Genomic DNA, 15608 nt, shown 5'->3' with positions numbered 1-15608 from the left:
TTTCACATTTTATATACAGACGGTATGAAAATATGTGTCATACACCTTGAATATGAGTACAACCCTAAAATAAACTAGAGAGAGTACACATTTCCTAGTGTCACGCCGGGGGGCTCCTCACATCTTGGAATACCCTTATGAGCATGGATTGCCCAACAAACATGTGTCTAAGATTGGTGCCTTTGTGCTGCTGTAAGTTACTTGTTATAGGATAAACTCACTAAACTAGTTACATTGCACTAGTTTCCTGCTAGCTGCTTTGTCAATTGCTTATACAAGAAACAATTTGGTTATGTTATCCATTATCAACTCCAGCCTAGCTAAATTTCTAGGGTGTGTTTGGAAACATGATATTTGAGACGCACTTGTTTTAGTGGTTGGTTTTCTTGTTCTTATTATTTGATGCTACACGACATGTATGTTTCTTATTCACATTCCTTGTGCGCCTTTTACTTGTTCTTAGATATTATACCAATTTGCAGTCCGATATTCACATATGTCAAATTGTTTTTGTGGGCTGTGTTGCTCAAATCTGAATTAATATGAATTCAAAAATGAAATTAAAGCTACTTCCCCAACCTAAATGGAGGAATTAATATCCGGTGAGGAATTTGTTCAAGAATATTATAAGATGGAGGACCCAATGCCATACAAGCGCGACCTACCACGTAGATCAGATATTGAACTTGCCCAAATTGAAAAAAAAAAAAAGCAGCAGTGTATTCAGCGTTGAATGACTGATATACCGGTGGAAGAGTGTGTTCGGTGGAGGTGAGACCAAATATGATTCATGAATCAGATTCTGAAGAGATTCTTAAGGTATTACAAGATGATTATGAAAAGTTTAAAACCTACTTATCACGTTTCCTCTTCTGTCTTTACCGCAAGAGTGATTTTGAATATACAACTGACACCCTTAATCAAGTAATCCCCACTCATTTCACTTCTGAGATTCAAAGGTCTCATATTATTCAAATCAAAGAAAAATATTTTATCCGCATCTTACAGTTTTCGGATGGAGAAGTTGCTAAAGAAGAATTTTACGCTATAAATTTGGAGTGGAAGAGCAACAGCGGGGCTACGGGCATACCAAAGATGTTGATATACATTCACATGTTCAAGCATTGTCGTGTATCGAGCTTCATCAATTGTAGGGTACTCCATTCGTCTTTGCTATGGCCATTAAAAAGTATTTTAGATTTTTTCTTGATTTTAAAAAAAATTTAGGAAAGGTCATTGATGTTGTTAATTAACATGAGATTTTAGCACTACACCACACTGTTGTTATACAATCCCACTAACCAAAAAGTGCTTGAAATGGATGTCTATTTTGGTATCATTCTAAATTAGTTGAGCCCAAAGAAACGAAAGACAAACCCTGTCACCCTCTGCCAAGGGCCGCCGTGGGTCCCTTTGGGATTAGGACATTCGGTGCGGCGATCCGACAATGCCTTCTGCTGGAAAACAAAGGTCAACGATCGAAGGTTTTCAAAAAACATAAATTAAATCAAAATGTGTTGGTTCTTAACAAGTAATTTTCCATTGGCTGTTCATGCTGTAAAAATAAAAAATTAACTGTCAAACACCCAAACTCCCACTCTCCTTGAACATCCTCTCTCAGCTAGTCCAAAATCAACCCATTTCAGTTCTTTCCATATCACTAGCTAGTAGTTTTCCATAGATAATGTTGAGGCCAAATGTTTCTCGTCAAGGTAAGAGAGGCGCCGGCGACGTTGATGAGTCCCTCCGTGACTCTAAACGGCCTCGTTCGGACCTCCCTGGGACAGATCAACGTGAAAAACTTGTACGAGTAGCCGACATGCCCAAGTGGAGTCGAAAATCCTTTGATGGAATCCATGAGCTGAACAGGGTGGATAGTCTTGTTTATGATACTGCTCTGTTTGAGACCAACAACATCCTCCTGAGTGCTCCAACTGGACCCGGGGAAGGTAATGTTGCCATCCTCGCCATTCTCCAGCAGTGCGGTATAAATATGGATAGATCTGATGATCATAATGTAAATCACAAAGGGTACAAAGTAGTATATTTGGCTTCTGCTACAGCTATTGTTCATAAGGTGGTGGCACATTTGAGTAAAAGATTGAGGTCTTTTGGTGCCAAAGTGAAAGAAATGAGTGGTCATGACCAGACCCTCACTCACTTACAAATTGAAGAGACTCTATTATTGTCACAACTCCCAAGGATTGCGAAATGATCACCAGAAAGTTTGGAGAACATACTTGTACACAGCTTGTTACACTGGTCATTATTGATGGAGTTCATCTTCTCCACTCTAATAGAGGCCCCGTTCTTGAAAGCATTGTTGCTAGAACGATTAGGATGTTGGAGAAGATGAACGGTCTACCGAATAGTACACGTACGTTTCTTTGCCGAATCATACACGTTCCGTTTTTTACTAACTAGGGTGACAAGTATAGTCCGTGGTCTACCATTGTATCGATATTGTCTCAACTTAACCATATGTTATACGTGTTGGATTTTTTTAACTCAAAAAATCTCCGTACAATTGAGTGTGAGCCACACACACACACACACACACACACATACATATACATATACATATATATATAATTTGTATTATATTTTGTCACTTTTCTAATGTGAGATCTTATCTCTCCAACATTATAATATGATGGTTGTTCTTTTTTGTGTCATTGAACTAATGCAGCTAGCCGTATTAGCGGGAGATTTTATGTTCGCTCAAGCTTGGGTTGCAATTGCCTCTCTAAGAAACACAGAGGTATATACGTACATACGCATGTATTATTGTGTACTTATGTACAGAAATCTACACTCATTCACATAATTAAACCTTCCTTATAGGTTTTAAGTCTATAATTATGATATTTCATGTTTTTTTAGTTTGACTATTTTACCCTTCTGATTGAATAGGTAAAATATTCCTCAAATATAGCTGTTGACTTTTTAGTAAAATATTCATTTCACCTCATTTACCGGAAATGAAATAGAATAATCCAACACCCTTGTCGTTAACTTTCACTTGCTAATTTTGGTATTTCTAGATGAACCATAGGCCTAAATGTATAATTTTTCCTATTGTACGTACATGTGTTAAATATCATGTGAGTTTTAACATAAGCAAATGATTTAGGTACCTATCATTTAGGAGTTCACAATTTGTACCTATCAATCAAGGAATAACTTAGGTAGAATGAACCATAGGTAAAATTGCATAATTTTGTCTATCATTCAGGTGTTAAACATCGTGTGGGTTTCAACATAAGCAAATGATTTAGGTACCTATCATTCAGGGAGTTCACATTTTGTACCTAATTCCGGCTTTTGAATGTGGAGATTACATAACCTCATTTAGATTAGGCTTTTGAATGTGGAGATTACATAACCTCCAACCCAGGTATTGATTTCAATTGTTGGAATCAAGAGTTGATTAATTCTAGGCGATGTCTTTGCGCAACGGTTTCAAGACTTGCATCTGCATAAAGTTTGGAGATGGTGGCAGCTTTAGTAATTCTTAACAACAATGAGTTTTAATATTTATCCTATTTAATAGGTTTTGTTTTATAAATAAACCTAATTAATATGTTTGGGTGTATATTAAAACAATCTTATAGATGGGCTTAATCTAAAAGATGTGTGTGAATTTAGGTGTAGAATCAAATTCCCCTTAAAATTAATACGCACACTGGCTGGGCTAGGCTCGCTAGGCTTTAGATATTTGATATCCTGTATTGGGGGCATGCGATTGCTATTTTGTGCATTTGTATGTAGGTTTTCTCATTACTATCAACCGTTGTAGAGCATCCTGTAACAGGGGAAACCATGCAAATGAATATGGCAGCCGATCAAAGTTTTAGGTACACGTACTGCTGCTTCTGTCATATTTCTACATTTTGTTTGGTTTGCTATTTGCTCAATATATACACGGTGTCAGCAGATCGAATACGTACTGCTTATACACCATTGACGAATTTCCTGATCAGATAGAAAATATAAGAATTTTCCATGATAAGGTAATCGATCTGAGCATGACACCAAGAATTATAAGCTCTTTTAACAAAATCTCGAATTTTTCCAATATGGGCCTGGACAATATTCCACACTCTCAAAAACATTAAGGAATGTAGGGCCGTGTATGTATTAGCACTGTAGGCAATATCAAAATGATTACCTAGAGTGCTCGATATGTGCATGTATACGTCCTCAATATGTATAAGGTTCGATTGTTCAGTACTTCAGTTACTGCTAATTAATCCAAATGCAGCACAACATGCACAGTAGAATAGAGTAGTTGCCCATGTTTCTATCTCGTCTGAACAAGATGGTTATGCCAAGGAGCAAATACTTGAAGAGTCGTCAGATATTTCTGCTATATATAGGGCCACCATTAACATGATCTAGTGCCTCACTTATCATCTGCCTCATCCAAACACTGCCTAAGAGTTCCTATTGAAATTAATCTTTCTTTGAGGATATCACAATAAATCCTCCATCTACTTGATTATCTCAAGCCACATTATGAATCCATAAACCTAGTTTTACTAGAGAACGCGCTACACACGCCCTAACTACATAAGGTTTTTTCCCTGTTTTCTATCGTGCTCGTCCGGCGGCGCGCGGAGGCTGGACTGGCCTCTGGCCTTCCTGTCGTCTGTTCCGCTGCCGGACGGGTGATGAGATTAAGGCTTGGGACAGCGTCCTAGGGGCTATGGCTACTCAAGGCTTGGCAGATGGTTCGGTTGTTTTTTTCTGTCCCACTCCCTTTCACATATGGTGGCCGGTATTCCGATCTTGGTGATGTGGGCGATGGATTGGGATGGGAGGCAGTTGGATCCCAATCTGCTTTCCTTCCAGGCGGTGTTGTCGTCCTCTTCTTGGTGGCTTCGATCTGGTTGTTTGGGTGAATCCTTGTCGGGTTTGCTGGAGTTCCAGTTTGGGGCTCTTGATGGGTAGTGACGCTTCGTTGACGGCATCTGAGATCGACTTGACGTGCTTCGGGTGGTGCGACGTGGTTCTGGAGGTGCTGGTTCGGCGGCGGCGGCGCTCGGTTGTGCACGTTTGGCTGTTGTACAAAGGATTGGGGCGGGGCCTGTTGGGCCGATCTACTGGGTCTTCTTTAGTTGGGCTCTTTTTTAGTTTTTTTACTTTTTACCTTGGTCTAGAACCCTAGGTTTGTACTCTCTACGTTTGTTAGGGAATTATGCACTTTCGTGCCTCTAGCAAATCCTCTAGAGTGGTAACGACGGAGGATTCTCGAGATAAGGTTAGGGCAATGGGAAACTCTAGGTTTTCTCGGTCCTCTTCTGTGCCTAGTATTTGTTTTAGAGTCTAGTGCTATGTAAGTTAGCTACTTTAATCGTACACCAATTGAGGTCTCTAGGCGGTTGGGTTGCTATAGCAAGAGCTTAGATAGTTTTGGGTTTTGAGCATTTTGCTAGGCACTTTAATAAGTGAGCGCATTTGTTTTCAGTGAGGGTACTTGTCATTTGCTTGGCAACTTGTGCCAGCTAGATCTGTTGGTACGAGACAGCTTGTGATGTATGTGCTTTCTGGCCATGGATAAGTTAATGAAGTTATCTATTTCTCAAAAAAAAAATCTCAAGCCACATTATGAAAGCGACAGACAAGACTTCTTAAAAAAGAAAAAGTAAAATAAAAATAGATATGTTGGCTAGTTATAATGAAATTCGATATTGCAGCATGGAATATTACATGGAAAAAACATACTACAAGAATGCATCATCGATTTCAAATTCTTGCAAGGCAATTGCCATTCTTGCTGGGCATACAACACAAGTTGCCGAGATGGCTTTTGACTATGGAAAGAATCTGGTTTGTGCTAAAACTCTTGAATTCTTTTCTTGATTTGTTCAATTGCTTCCTTGTTCTGTTTCTCTAATCGATCCCTGAGGCTCATATACATATATACATATACATATGTGCATGTGCTGATCTGCGTTAAGCTGACTGATCGACTTTTCCCTCAGGGATTGGCGTTTCAATTGATAGACGATGTTCTTGATTTTTCGGGCACATCATCAACATCTCTTGGAAAGGGCTCATTATCTGACATCCGTCATGTAAGCCTCAGTTAGCAATGTGTCATTTCCTTGTTCAAACTTTGCAAACATGAACTTTCTCTTTAGCTTGTAATAGTATATGGAAGCATCAGCTTGTCATATATATAAAGTTATAGACGTACTACTACCTTGTAAGTTACAGAGTAATAGACTAACTGTGCATGAGATCAATTTTGTAGGGCATTATCACTGCTCCAATATTGTTTGCCCCGGAAGAGTTCCCTCAGTTGGGTGCAGTTGTTGAAAAAGGATTTGACAATCCTTCAAATATTGAGATCGTAAGTTCACATAATCTACTGCCCAAGTGTTTGTTTGGTTCTTCGTGATTCAATATCTTGGTAAAAGCTGAAGCTAGTGCTGAGGAAACTTGGTTTTTTCTTTCCTTTGATCTGATCTGAAGCTATAAATAGTTGATATTGATGGTTACAAAGCATTATATTTTGAAATTTTCTATGTAACTCATTACTTTTGTTGGGTAAAACAAAATTCCAAGTATTTAATTTTCTGCCTTCAGGCTCTTGACTACCTTGGTAAGAGTAATGGTATACAGAGGACAAGGGATCTAGCAAGAAAGCATGCAAACCTTGCTGCAAAGGCAATCAAATTTCTGCCTGAGAGCGAGGACGAAAGCGTAAGAAGATCAAGGATGGCGCTCCTAGATCTCACCAACATAGTCCTCACAAGAACCAAGTGAGAAAATGTACACCATAAATAACATATGGGTCTGAAATTCAACGCGTATGTGTACACAGCCAAGGCTATGAAAATTGTCGTGCTAATTAATTAATACAACTTTTGGAAGTTGGTTATGACATCTTTTGCAAAAATTCTACTATGGACCAAGGTCCAGGTAGACCATAGGCAAAATGAGGGGCAAAACTTAGGAGTTGATGTTATTGCTAGAAAAAGTTGCTTGTGATGCATTGATTCACTTCTTTCTACTCTCTTTTGGATTTCACTAAATTGAGTATACTTGGAAAACAAATCTAAAGAAAAAAAAAAATTTGTAAGATCGGAGAAAATACTAAAATATTGTTAACCACTTCAAAAAGTATACAGATTAGAAATACCAACTGTAGTTAATCCAACAATGTACATATTTCGCATTTACAAAGCTCACGATGAAGAAGGTCGATATTGTTCAATATATATGATGGATACCTAAAAGCTTGCACGTAGTTCAATCGCAATCTTCAAGTCAAAACTGAGTACCAAGCGTCCACTAGATAATGAAAACATCTTGGGAGATGAATACTGCCCATGCATCCTACAACCAAATATCATCACTCTTTAAATTTGTGTTGCTTTTGTTTCATTTCTACTTTTAACTGTCAAGAAGTTAGTAACCAAATACATATAAATAGTTTACCTGGAGGATGGAGAAAGCTTTCTCAGCAACATACTTTTGAGCTGGTGTTGCTGATCTCTGTTGCAGTTTGTCAGGGTGGAGACATAGCCTGGCCTTTTGATAGGCTTTCTTGACTTGTGAACTTTCTATTAGGCTTGTCAGAGGTATTGTATACCAACCACTATTGGGCCATAGAATCTGAATCAAGTCGACAATACCAAACAATTAACCATCTGGATTGTCATCATAGTTGAACCTGGAGAAAGTAAAATTCAAGAATCTTACCTGGTGTAGTGTTGAAAGAAGCATGCGAATGTTCGATTCCTTCCCAGCTGACCATAACCTTATGTCTTCATCCAAGAACTCCAGTTCCATCTGTAGTTTCATTCAAGCGCAAGTATTGGATCAAAATTTTGTTCCAAAATTCTCATCTTAGTGAAAACAGAACTTGGCTATAGACTCACAGCACAGTTTTAAGTTGATTGGTTAGAAAATTCAATGATATATGCAATTAATTAAGCCTGCACAGGGATCTTTAATTTCCTTACATATCTCTGGCACTTTAATGGAACTTTCTTCAATCATTTAAATGGATATAACTCGTTGAAAATACAAAGTTCTATGTAGTACAAAGATACTTCTTCAGAATGATCGAACAGATAACTGAGTTGTGCATAATCATGTAACTAAGGAACTTACTTCTTTTTCTGAATGTTGCTTTTCATCTTCACCTAACCATGTTCTGTCTTCATCCTGCAAAGCAAACAGCTGGGAAAGTAAATGAATATTTGCCTAACAATAATATACGAAACTAGTGCTTTTCCTCTCCTTACATTGGAAGAACTATACAACTGTGACACTTAAATTCTAATATGAATTAGTACGTACAGTAACTGCAAATAATGTTGTATTGTTGCATCCCTTGTAAAACTAATACCTGGGGAGTTCTAGTCATTTCGTGTTCATCTCTCTGTTGATCCGAGCATAGATCCTTAGGCCTTCCTGAATCATCAAAACAAACATAGAAGCTCATGTTATTCTCAATGATCTTCTTCTTCTACTACTAAATTATTCATGCCTAAATTTACAGTCAAGTAAAAAAAAAATCACCTTCATCCATTGCAATGGACTGCTCATTGTGATCATGAGCTGTCATGCTTGATTCTTTTTCAGAAGCACTCTGCGTTTGAAACTTCTCTTTAGCCCAAGCAATTGCTTCTTCAAGGTTAACTTCTTCACATGTACCCTCTCTATGGTCAGAATTGATCTCAATCACATAAGAGCTCATCACTTCATCATCATCATCATCATCATCATCATCATCTAGTTCTTCTTGTTCTAGCACCCCCACTTCTTTTCCTGGCAAAACATGATCATGAAGAATCCCCGTTTTGGCCTCATGTTCTTGACAAATCGAAGAGACTTCCGATGAAGGGGAGTTGAGTGGTTCAAGATCCTCCGTGGATAGCTTGACACTTCGAAATGAACTGGGTTCGATACTAATGGTTTCCGGGGACAAAACCTTTCGTGTGAATCCAAAGTAGGAGGCTCTAGTATGTTCATCGTATGCATTTTCGTTATTTTGTTTTTCGATGAATGAAGGAAGACTGCAATGAACACCTGCTGGTATTCCTTGTTTCTTTGAATGTTCCTTGGCGGGCTTCATAGTCGATGAGTCCCATCTTACATTTATGGGCCTGTGGCAATCAAGAACTAGGTTACTAAATTGCAATTTGCTGATGAAAAATGAAGTCGACAAGAACTCTAAACAATCACTCAATCAGTCATCTACAAGTTGTTTCAGACAACTGTATGGTCGGGGGTTTTGCACTGGGCCACCGGCTAGGAAAGTAAGAAGCACTTTTCGACAATAAATGATGTCCAAGCTAGGTGTGACCAATGGAAGATAGACTGTCAAGTAACAACAATTAGACATTGATGGTTTTGGCATTTTGGGTTTCCAATACTTGAAAGTTAAGGGTTTAGATCTAGGCTGTCTAAAAAAATCTAAACCTTAACGTCTAATGATTTTGGCATTTTATTAAAAAAAGATCAACACTGTCAGTTTCAAACAAAATAAGTCTAACTTAAGTCGAGACTCAACTACGACAAAAAAAAAAAAAAAAACATGAAAGCACATATCTACTACAAAATTAGCTCCGTAAAACATATGGTCATTGAATTGAAATTAAACAGTAGATAATCTTGAAAGCGACTATAGCCAGTGATCTGATCTCACTCCAATTACCAACAGTGGCGGAACTATTAAGGGGCTGGAGGTGGCCTTGGCCCCCCCCCCCCCCCCCCCCCCAAAACTTTTGAACTGCACACTTGGGCACATGTAATTGGTATGTGATTTAACAAGATTTAGACAAGAATCATGGAATTAGCCCCCCCACTTATCTGGATTGTGCAGAAAAACCGTAGAAGGGAAAAAGTATAAACAATAATAATTTTTAACACTTGTATGGTACAATAACTTTAACTTATTAATAAATCTTTTTGAAAAACTAAAAAGAAGACATGAGTAGATGTTATGAAAGAATACATTGGTACGTAGCACAAAACATTATAGCTTTCTTTTCAAATGTTAAATATGTTTTGCATTAAATTATCTTCTATTAAAAAAAAAAATTGTTCAACATATTTCACAATTTTTTGGTCCCCCCCCAAATACAATCTTCTAGTTCCGCCACTGATTACCAACCCAATAATTCCAAGGCAAAGAACAATAAAAAAAAATTGTTCAACATATTTCACAATTTTTTGGCCCCCCTAAATACAACCTTCTAGTTCCGCCACTGATTACCAACCCAATAATTCCAAGGCAAAGAACAATAAAAAACTTGAGCCTTCGAATAAGATAAACAATTAATTAAAAATTGCAATTTATTCAATTATTCAATTACTTCTTTGGGTAAAGAACAAATGGACTCCGATCCATCTCTAGTACGGACCAAAAAAGGCAACAAACAATCGCCACTGTTCTTTGGTTTTCCCTGAATACCCCCAATGCTTAAACGAATGTTTAGCCAAGGGAGACTAAAGAAAAAGCAATTACAGCGCAAGAGAAAGGGTATAATAGTCAACAAATATAACTGAATCGAAAACAGTTGAAGACTTTGCAGCGAAATGACTAGTCACTAGGTAAGTAGAGTACCTGAGCTTCGAAGCGAAGGACGACAACGCCACGTCATCGCCGATGACCGGCTGCAGAGGACTCAGCTCCTCGGAGCTCAGCACCGAAGAAGAATTCGACTTGGCCTTGGAGTTCGGCCTCGACCGCTCTCTCGACCTCCGCTGGAACTCATCGTCCGATCCAAAGATATCACTATAGAACCCCTCGCTCCTCGCCGGAATCCTGAACTCCGGCAAGTTCCGGCCCCTCTTATCCGATGTAGAGACGAACTCCGGCTGGAAAATCTCCTCGCAGAACGAAGTGGAGCAGCAGGAAGATTGTCGCGGGAGGACGCTCCGTGGCGGTCCCCCAAACACGTCGGCGAAGTCGTCCGCTTGAAGAGTTGTGGCGACCCCCGAACATGCTGGAAATACCGAGCGCGTGAAGGTTCGGTCGGCGCCAGAGCGCCGGCTCGGCATTCCCATGCGCATGCGCCAGGAATCATCCATAGAAATTGATGTACAGTGAAAGAAAATGAGTTGTTGTTGTATATATAGACGGAGAAAAACAAAGGGAACTTTGTCACAAAAGTGATAGACTTTTTTATCAAAAAAAAAAGAGTGTGATTAACTTTTGTTCACAAGGGCGTGTTAATTGTATTGGTTAGTGGGTTTGTGATGATTGAAATGTGCATAATGCAAATGAGATTAAGAAATATGAAGAGACTGGATATATAGCATTATTGCTTACCTGGAAAGATGGTTTTGGCTAATTAAATCGTGATTCGTGTTGTCTTCTTTTGGTAAAACCTTGGTTTTATGTGTTTGTTGTTCCACTGTCTTTGTATTTTCTCCTTCAATTATTGAGAAGCTTAACCTTCTTGGTCAATCAAAATCTCTTTCTTAATTATAACCCACTTGCATTGCATGTAGGGTTGTCACCTGGAATTCTTGAGTAGATACTCTATGATTTGCAATTCATAGAATGAAGATGAGAGCACCGAGTTGTTCGCTTTTTCATCGTTTAGGGGATTTTTCGATCTTGATTATTGAATGAAGTTGCTTCGGCTATAAAAATTCTAGTTGCTTCAATCCAACCCTTCTCCGAGAAAAACCAATGAGATAATTAGGTGTAACAACATCATGATCCACATTTTGAGAGCTATAAGAATTGAATTTGAATTTAGATCAACCTTCGACTTGAATTGGCATTATTCCATGCATAATGCACTTCGTAGTACATGGAATTTGTTTAGACATCTTATCTAGTTACTGCAGAGAAAGGGTTTTCTTAGTACAAAAAAGGGATTACCTTTTTAAATAAAAGGCAATTGTTTACATATAAAAGGTCTTATATTACCAAATTAATGCATGTTTCTAAAGACGGTGTTTTAAGGCACATTTGAAAGTCTCAATTCGGTGAAGTTTGAAAGTCTCATTCTGAAAGCCACTGATTAAGCAATGGAATTCAAACTTAGTATAAGGCAAGCTAAAATCAAACAGAAAAAGAAAAAGGTTTTGGTGCAAAATGAATACTTTTGTTCACCATCAAAATTTTGTTTTCTTGTTGCTGTGGTGACAAGAGTATAACATATAATCTTGATGTACTGTATGATTAGAAAGACTGTCCAGGAAAAGGATCGGAACAAGTGAAAAATATCACTAATAGTGGAAAGGAGATAACTGAAGTGAAAGAAATCATTATGGAAGCACGTTTTACGTCCTTTTACCTGGCTACTTTTAGTAGAGTCGTGCAAATCAAGTCTTGGTTCTTTTTGCTGGTGTACATTTCTTTAACTGATTATATTAGCATCAGAATCCTTCTGAAAATGAGACTTTTGGCCTGATCGATAAATTGTTCCTTAATTTGAGGAGAAATACAAGCGTCTTGATGTCATCAAGATTTTTGGGTTAAGTTCTTATTTCTCTTGCTTGATAATGTAGTTCGCCAGTAATTGCACGTATACGGAGTTTACAGTATAGACCCTGTACAAGATGAGCGAGTAGGCCTTAAGTTTCCTTGTTACCTAAGAAGAGTCGAATAGAGGTGATGCAGCGCACTTGCCTCAACCCTTTTGAGGACTAAAGTTCAACAGCTTTCCTTAAAAAAAAATAATAATTAATTAATTAATTAAATAAAATTTTAAATTTGAAAAAAAAAAAAAAAAAAAAAAAAAAGTAAAGAATGCATAGATTCATCTGCTTCACATGTAAAAGAAAAAAAACAATAATAGAAATAGAAAATAAAAAATTAATTACCTCGAATACTATAAATCTATAATAATAACCAAGACCAGACAAACCTTAATACTGTATAATATATATCTGTAGGAAAAAGCTTTTGTCTCCAACCATTTCTGACCTGCTTAAAAAATGTTTGTCTGAGACTCTGAGCATTTCATATATAACTAATATAAGCTTTTCTCAGTCTCTCAGTAACGGGTTTAAGCACAAGCGATAGATTTTATATATCACCATCTCTCATTCTCTCTAATGATTGCTGCTGTATATGTTGGTATTGAAAAAGTGCCAAGAGGGCAGGTGAGGGAAAGGAGGGTTGATACCTCAAAAGGGGACACGTTGATTGATAACAAAAGCTTTGTGCCTCACTCTTCACTTTACAACAGTGAAAATCATCGATCTTTCAAGCAAAGATAATAATCAATCACACAGAGGCAGAATTGATGCCATCTTGCTTTATAGGTCCAGTGCCAAGAAAGCATAGAAAAGAGAGGGCCTGGTGACAACAGAGAGATTCCATCAGTTATGGCAACTTGAGATGCGTCAATAATAGAGTTAAATATATCTTCATCTCAAGGAATGCTCCACCCTACTCACTTACTCAGCCACACACTTTGTCTACTTTATTTGGTGTGATGGAGCTGCTACTGCACTGCATTTAAAGGTGGGGTAAAGGAGCATGTTCTGATGAGTTTAATAAACAGCTTGATGAAGATGGTAGCTAGAAACTAGAAAGAAGAACAAATTGATTCTTCAGTTGGTGTCTATGAACGGCCCCTTTCAATCCATTGTTGATATTGAAGGCGCAATAGTACATCAATCATTCAAGCTTCTCTGACTCTTAATATAATTTATAGTGCTCAACAAAAACGATAGGCATCTTTGTCTCATAATAGCAATCCAAAAGATAACTATAAGTATAGTCATATAATGTAGTTTTCTTATACAGTCTGGTATACTAGCTAAGCAGTAACTGGCGCCCTTTGCAAGTAATAAATTCAAGAAAATAATATAAGGAACAATCAAACTCGATCCATCCACTTTGGATCCTTACATCCAAGTTCTTGCTTTCTCTTTATTGGGCATGAGCAGACTATTAACAACTGAAATGTTCTACAAGCCAATGTGACCTTGGATCCTTAAATCCAAGATCTTGCTTTCTCTTTCTTGGGCATGAACAGACTATCAACAACTGAAATGTTCTAATTGCCAATGTGAAAAATCCAAAGATGAGCATATGCTTCCAACAAGACTCAGTCTCAGATATTTTACATGGCAGGAGATATTGCCCACACAAATTGGATGCAAAGCAAGTATTTAGTTTCTGTGCCTACAATAATGCAGTAATAAACATGGTAAAGCTAGAGAAAGGAATTTATCACATGGGTAAACAGAGATACTCACACATTTGAATGATGATATTCAGCAGCAAGCATGCAACAGTAGCATCTTTGGCTGGAAATGGGTTGGCCAGACATTATTTCAAGGTTCTTCCATACGATGGATTTCAACATAAAGGCACCCTTTTCATCTCTTACATGAAAGTAAAGCCCCACAACATATTTCCCAACACAATTGCCCTTGCTCCACCTCTTCTATTCTTTCCTTTTCATTGCTTTTCTTCACATGTTTCCAGATTGTGATGAATGCTATATTCCTTAATAAGATCCACATTGCCAAAGGAAGTGCTGTACTCAAGCATTGAATTCTATACGGTAATTCCCATTTAAACAATAATGGGGGAGACAATGATAAAAGTTGTCACATGGATCGGGAATTCAGGATACTTCTTAAGAATGTATAAGCAAAACCTGTCAGATTTCAAAACCATGCTGTATTTCTTTCTTGGAAAAAATTCTGTTTACTACCCTGTACTTTCAAGGGTTCGTCAGTTCAGTCCCTGCACTTCTAATTTAATCAGAAAAGTCCTCACACTCTCCAATTTCATAAATTCGATCCATTTCCTCACAATTCCGTCAATTTCCTCTGTTTAGGTGCTGACGTGTCCGGACGCCGTCTGATGTGTCAGATTTGTGGGACCTTCCCACATGCAAAATTCCCAAGCTATCCCTTCAATCTCCCTCCCCTCTCAGAGCTCTTCTTCTTCTTCTTCTTCTCAGCTCTTGGTTATGGCTCCTCACTTCCTCCACCAATCAACATGGCCGGAGAAGATGAAGAGAGACTGATAAACAAGAGGGGTGTTGGGTATGGGTTCATTCTTCAACCTCTCATCAGTGTCCTCCCTCGCGGCCAAAGATCATGCTCACAGCAAACCCAGAAAATTTAACCTAATTTGGTTGAGATGAGTCCTCTAGATTCAAGTAAGATGCAGAAAAACCAAATCTGAACAAAATTCAAATCAAGATGCATATAAATCCAACATGAAAATCAAAACCAAATATATAGATCTCTTCCCAAATCAAAATTTCATTCTTCTACAAAATTTCATTCTTCCCAAATCCAAATCGGAAGCTCATTACCAACCACACCCAGCCCACTACCGACCACACCCAACCTAAGAAGCTCAAGCTCGTCTGCAGCTCCAACATCGCATTCCACCCCCGGCCACCGTCTGGGAAGCTCCGCTACGTCGGCGGCGAGACCCAGATCATCTCCATCGACCTGACCATTGCATTCTCCAAGCTCCGGTCGAAGATTTCCGATCTCTCCCCCAACTCCTCGACTCCGAATCGAGCTCCTGTGTCGCCCACGCGTCAACTCCAAAATTCTCACGGCGTTTGGTTTCGTTTTCTTCTGAGCAAACCAAACGCATGCAGCAGAGTCAGAGAGAAAGAGAAAGAAAGAGAGTGTGTTGTATACCA

General features: G+C 38.3%; 2 protein-coding genes across 3 annotated transcripts; one reads left to right on the top strand and one right to left on the bottom strand.

The window, feature by feature from the left end:
• Positions 1 to 1684: 1684 nt before the first annotated feature.
• LOC133731259 (solanesyl-diphosphate synthase 1, mitochondrial) lies at positions 1685 to 6847 on the top strand. Its single transcript, XM_062158677.1, has 7 exons — positions 1685 to 2122; positions 2690 to 2761; positions 3772 to 3857; positions 5700 to 5832; positions 5988 to 6080; positions 6260 to 6358; positions 6595 to 6847. The coding sequence occupies exons 1-7, from the start codon at positions 1685 to 1687 to the stop codon at positions 6772 to 6774; spliced, it is 1101 nt and encodes a 366-aa protein (XP_062014661.1). The 3' UTR covers positions 6775 to 6847.
• Positions 6848 to 7092: 245 nt separating this feature from the next.
• LOC133732906 (uncharacterized) lies at positions 7093 to 11212 on the bottom strand. Of its 2 annotated transcripts, none has more exons than XM_062160516.1 (7): positions 10589 to 11212; positions 8539 to 9125; positions 8366 to 8430; positions 8128 to 8196; positions 7714 to 7803; positions 7450 to 7626; positions 7093 to 7347 (listed from the first exon to the last, which is right to left on the bottom strand). In XM_062160516.1, exons 1-7 carry the CDS (start codon positions 11053 to 11055, stop codon positions 7303 to 7305), a joined length of 1500 nt encoding a protein of 499 aa, XP_062016500.1. In that variant the 5' UTR covers positions 11056 to 11212; the 3' UTR covers positions 7093 to 7302. The 2 variants fall into 2 exon arrangements, with proteins under 2 accessions (XP_062016500.1, XP_062016501.1); XM_062160517.1 differs by having other exon boundaries at positions 8128 to 8181; positions 10589 to 11210.
• Between the last annotated feature and the right edge of the window lie 4396 nt (positions 11213 to 15608).

This window comes from Rosa rugosa, chromosome 2 (assembly GCF_958449725.1).
Source record: "Rosa rugosa chromosome 2, drRosRugo1.1, whole genome shotgun sequence".
Taxonomy (NCBI): Eukaryota; Viridiplantae; Streptophyta; class Magnoliopsida; order Rosales; family Rosaceae; genus Rosa; species Rosa rugosa.
Note: the sequence above shows the minus strand (reverse complement) of the source record. Positions and strands in the feature narration are given on the sequence as shown.

What these genes read in the sequence shown, in the direction of transcription:
- LOC133731259 (XM_062158677.1), top strand. Translation starts at nt 1,685, where the DNA reads ATGTTGAGGCCAAATGTTTCTCGTCAAGGTAAGAGAGGCGCCGGCGAC. An exon ending in GCAGCCGATCAAAGTTTTAG is followed by an intron (nt 3,858 to 5,699) that starts GTACACGTACTG and finishes TCGATATTGCAG; the next exon opens with CATGGAATATTACATGGAAA. An exon ending in TTGACTATGGAAAGAATCTG is followed by an intron (nt 5,833 to 5,987) that starts GTTTGTGCTAAA and finishes CTTTTCCCTCAG; the next exon opens with GGATTGGCGTTTCAATTGAT.
- LOC133732906 (XM_062160516.1), bottom strand. Translation starts at nt 11,055, where the DNA reads ATGGATGATTCCTGGCGCATGCGCATGGGAATGCCGAGCCGGCGCTCT. An exon ending in AAATGACTAGAACTCCCCAG is followed by an intron (nt 8,197 to 8,365) that starts GTATTAGTTTTA and finishes TTACTTTCCCAG; the next exon opens with CTGTTTGCTTTGCAGGATGA. An exon ending in TTCTTTCAACACTACACCAG is followed by an intron (nt 7,627 to 7,713) that starts GTAAGATTCTTG and finishes GACTTGATTCAG; the next exon opens with ATTCTATGGCCCAATAGTGG.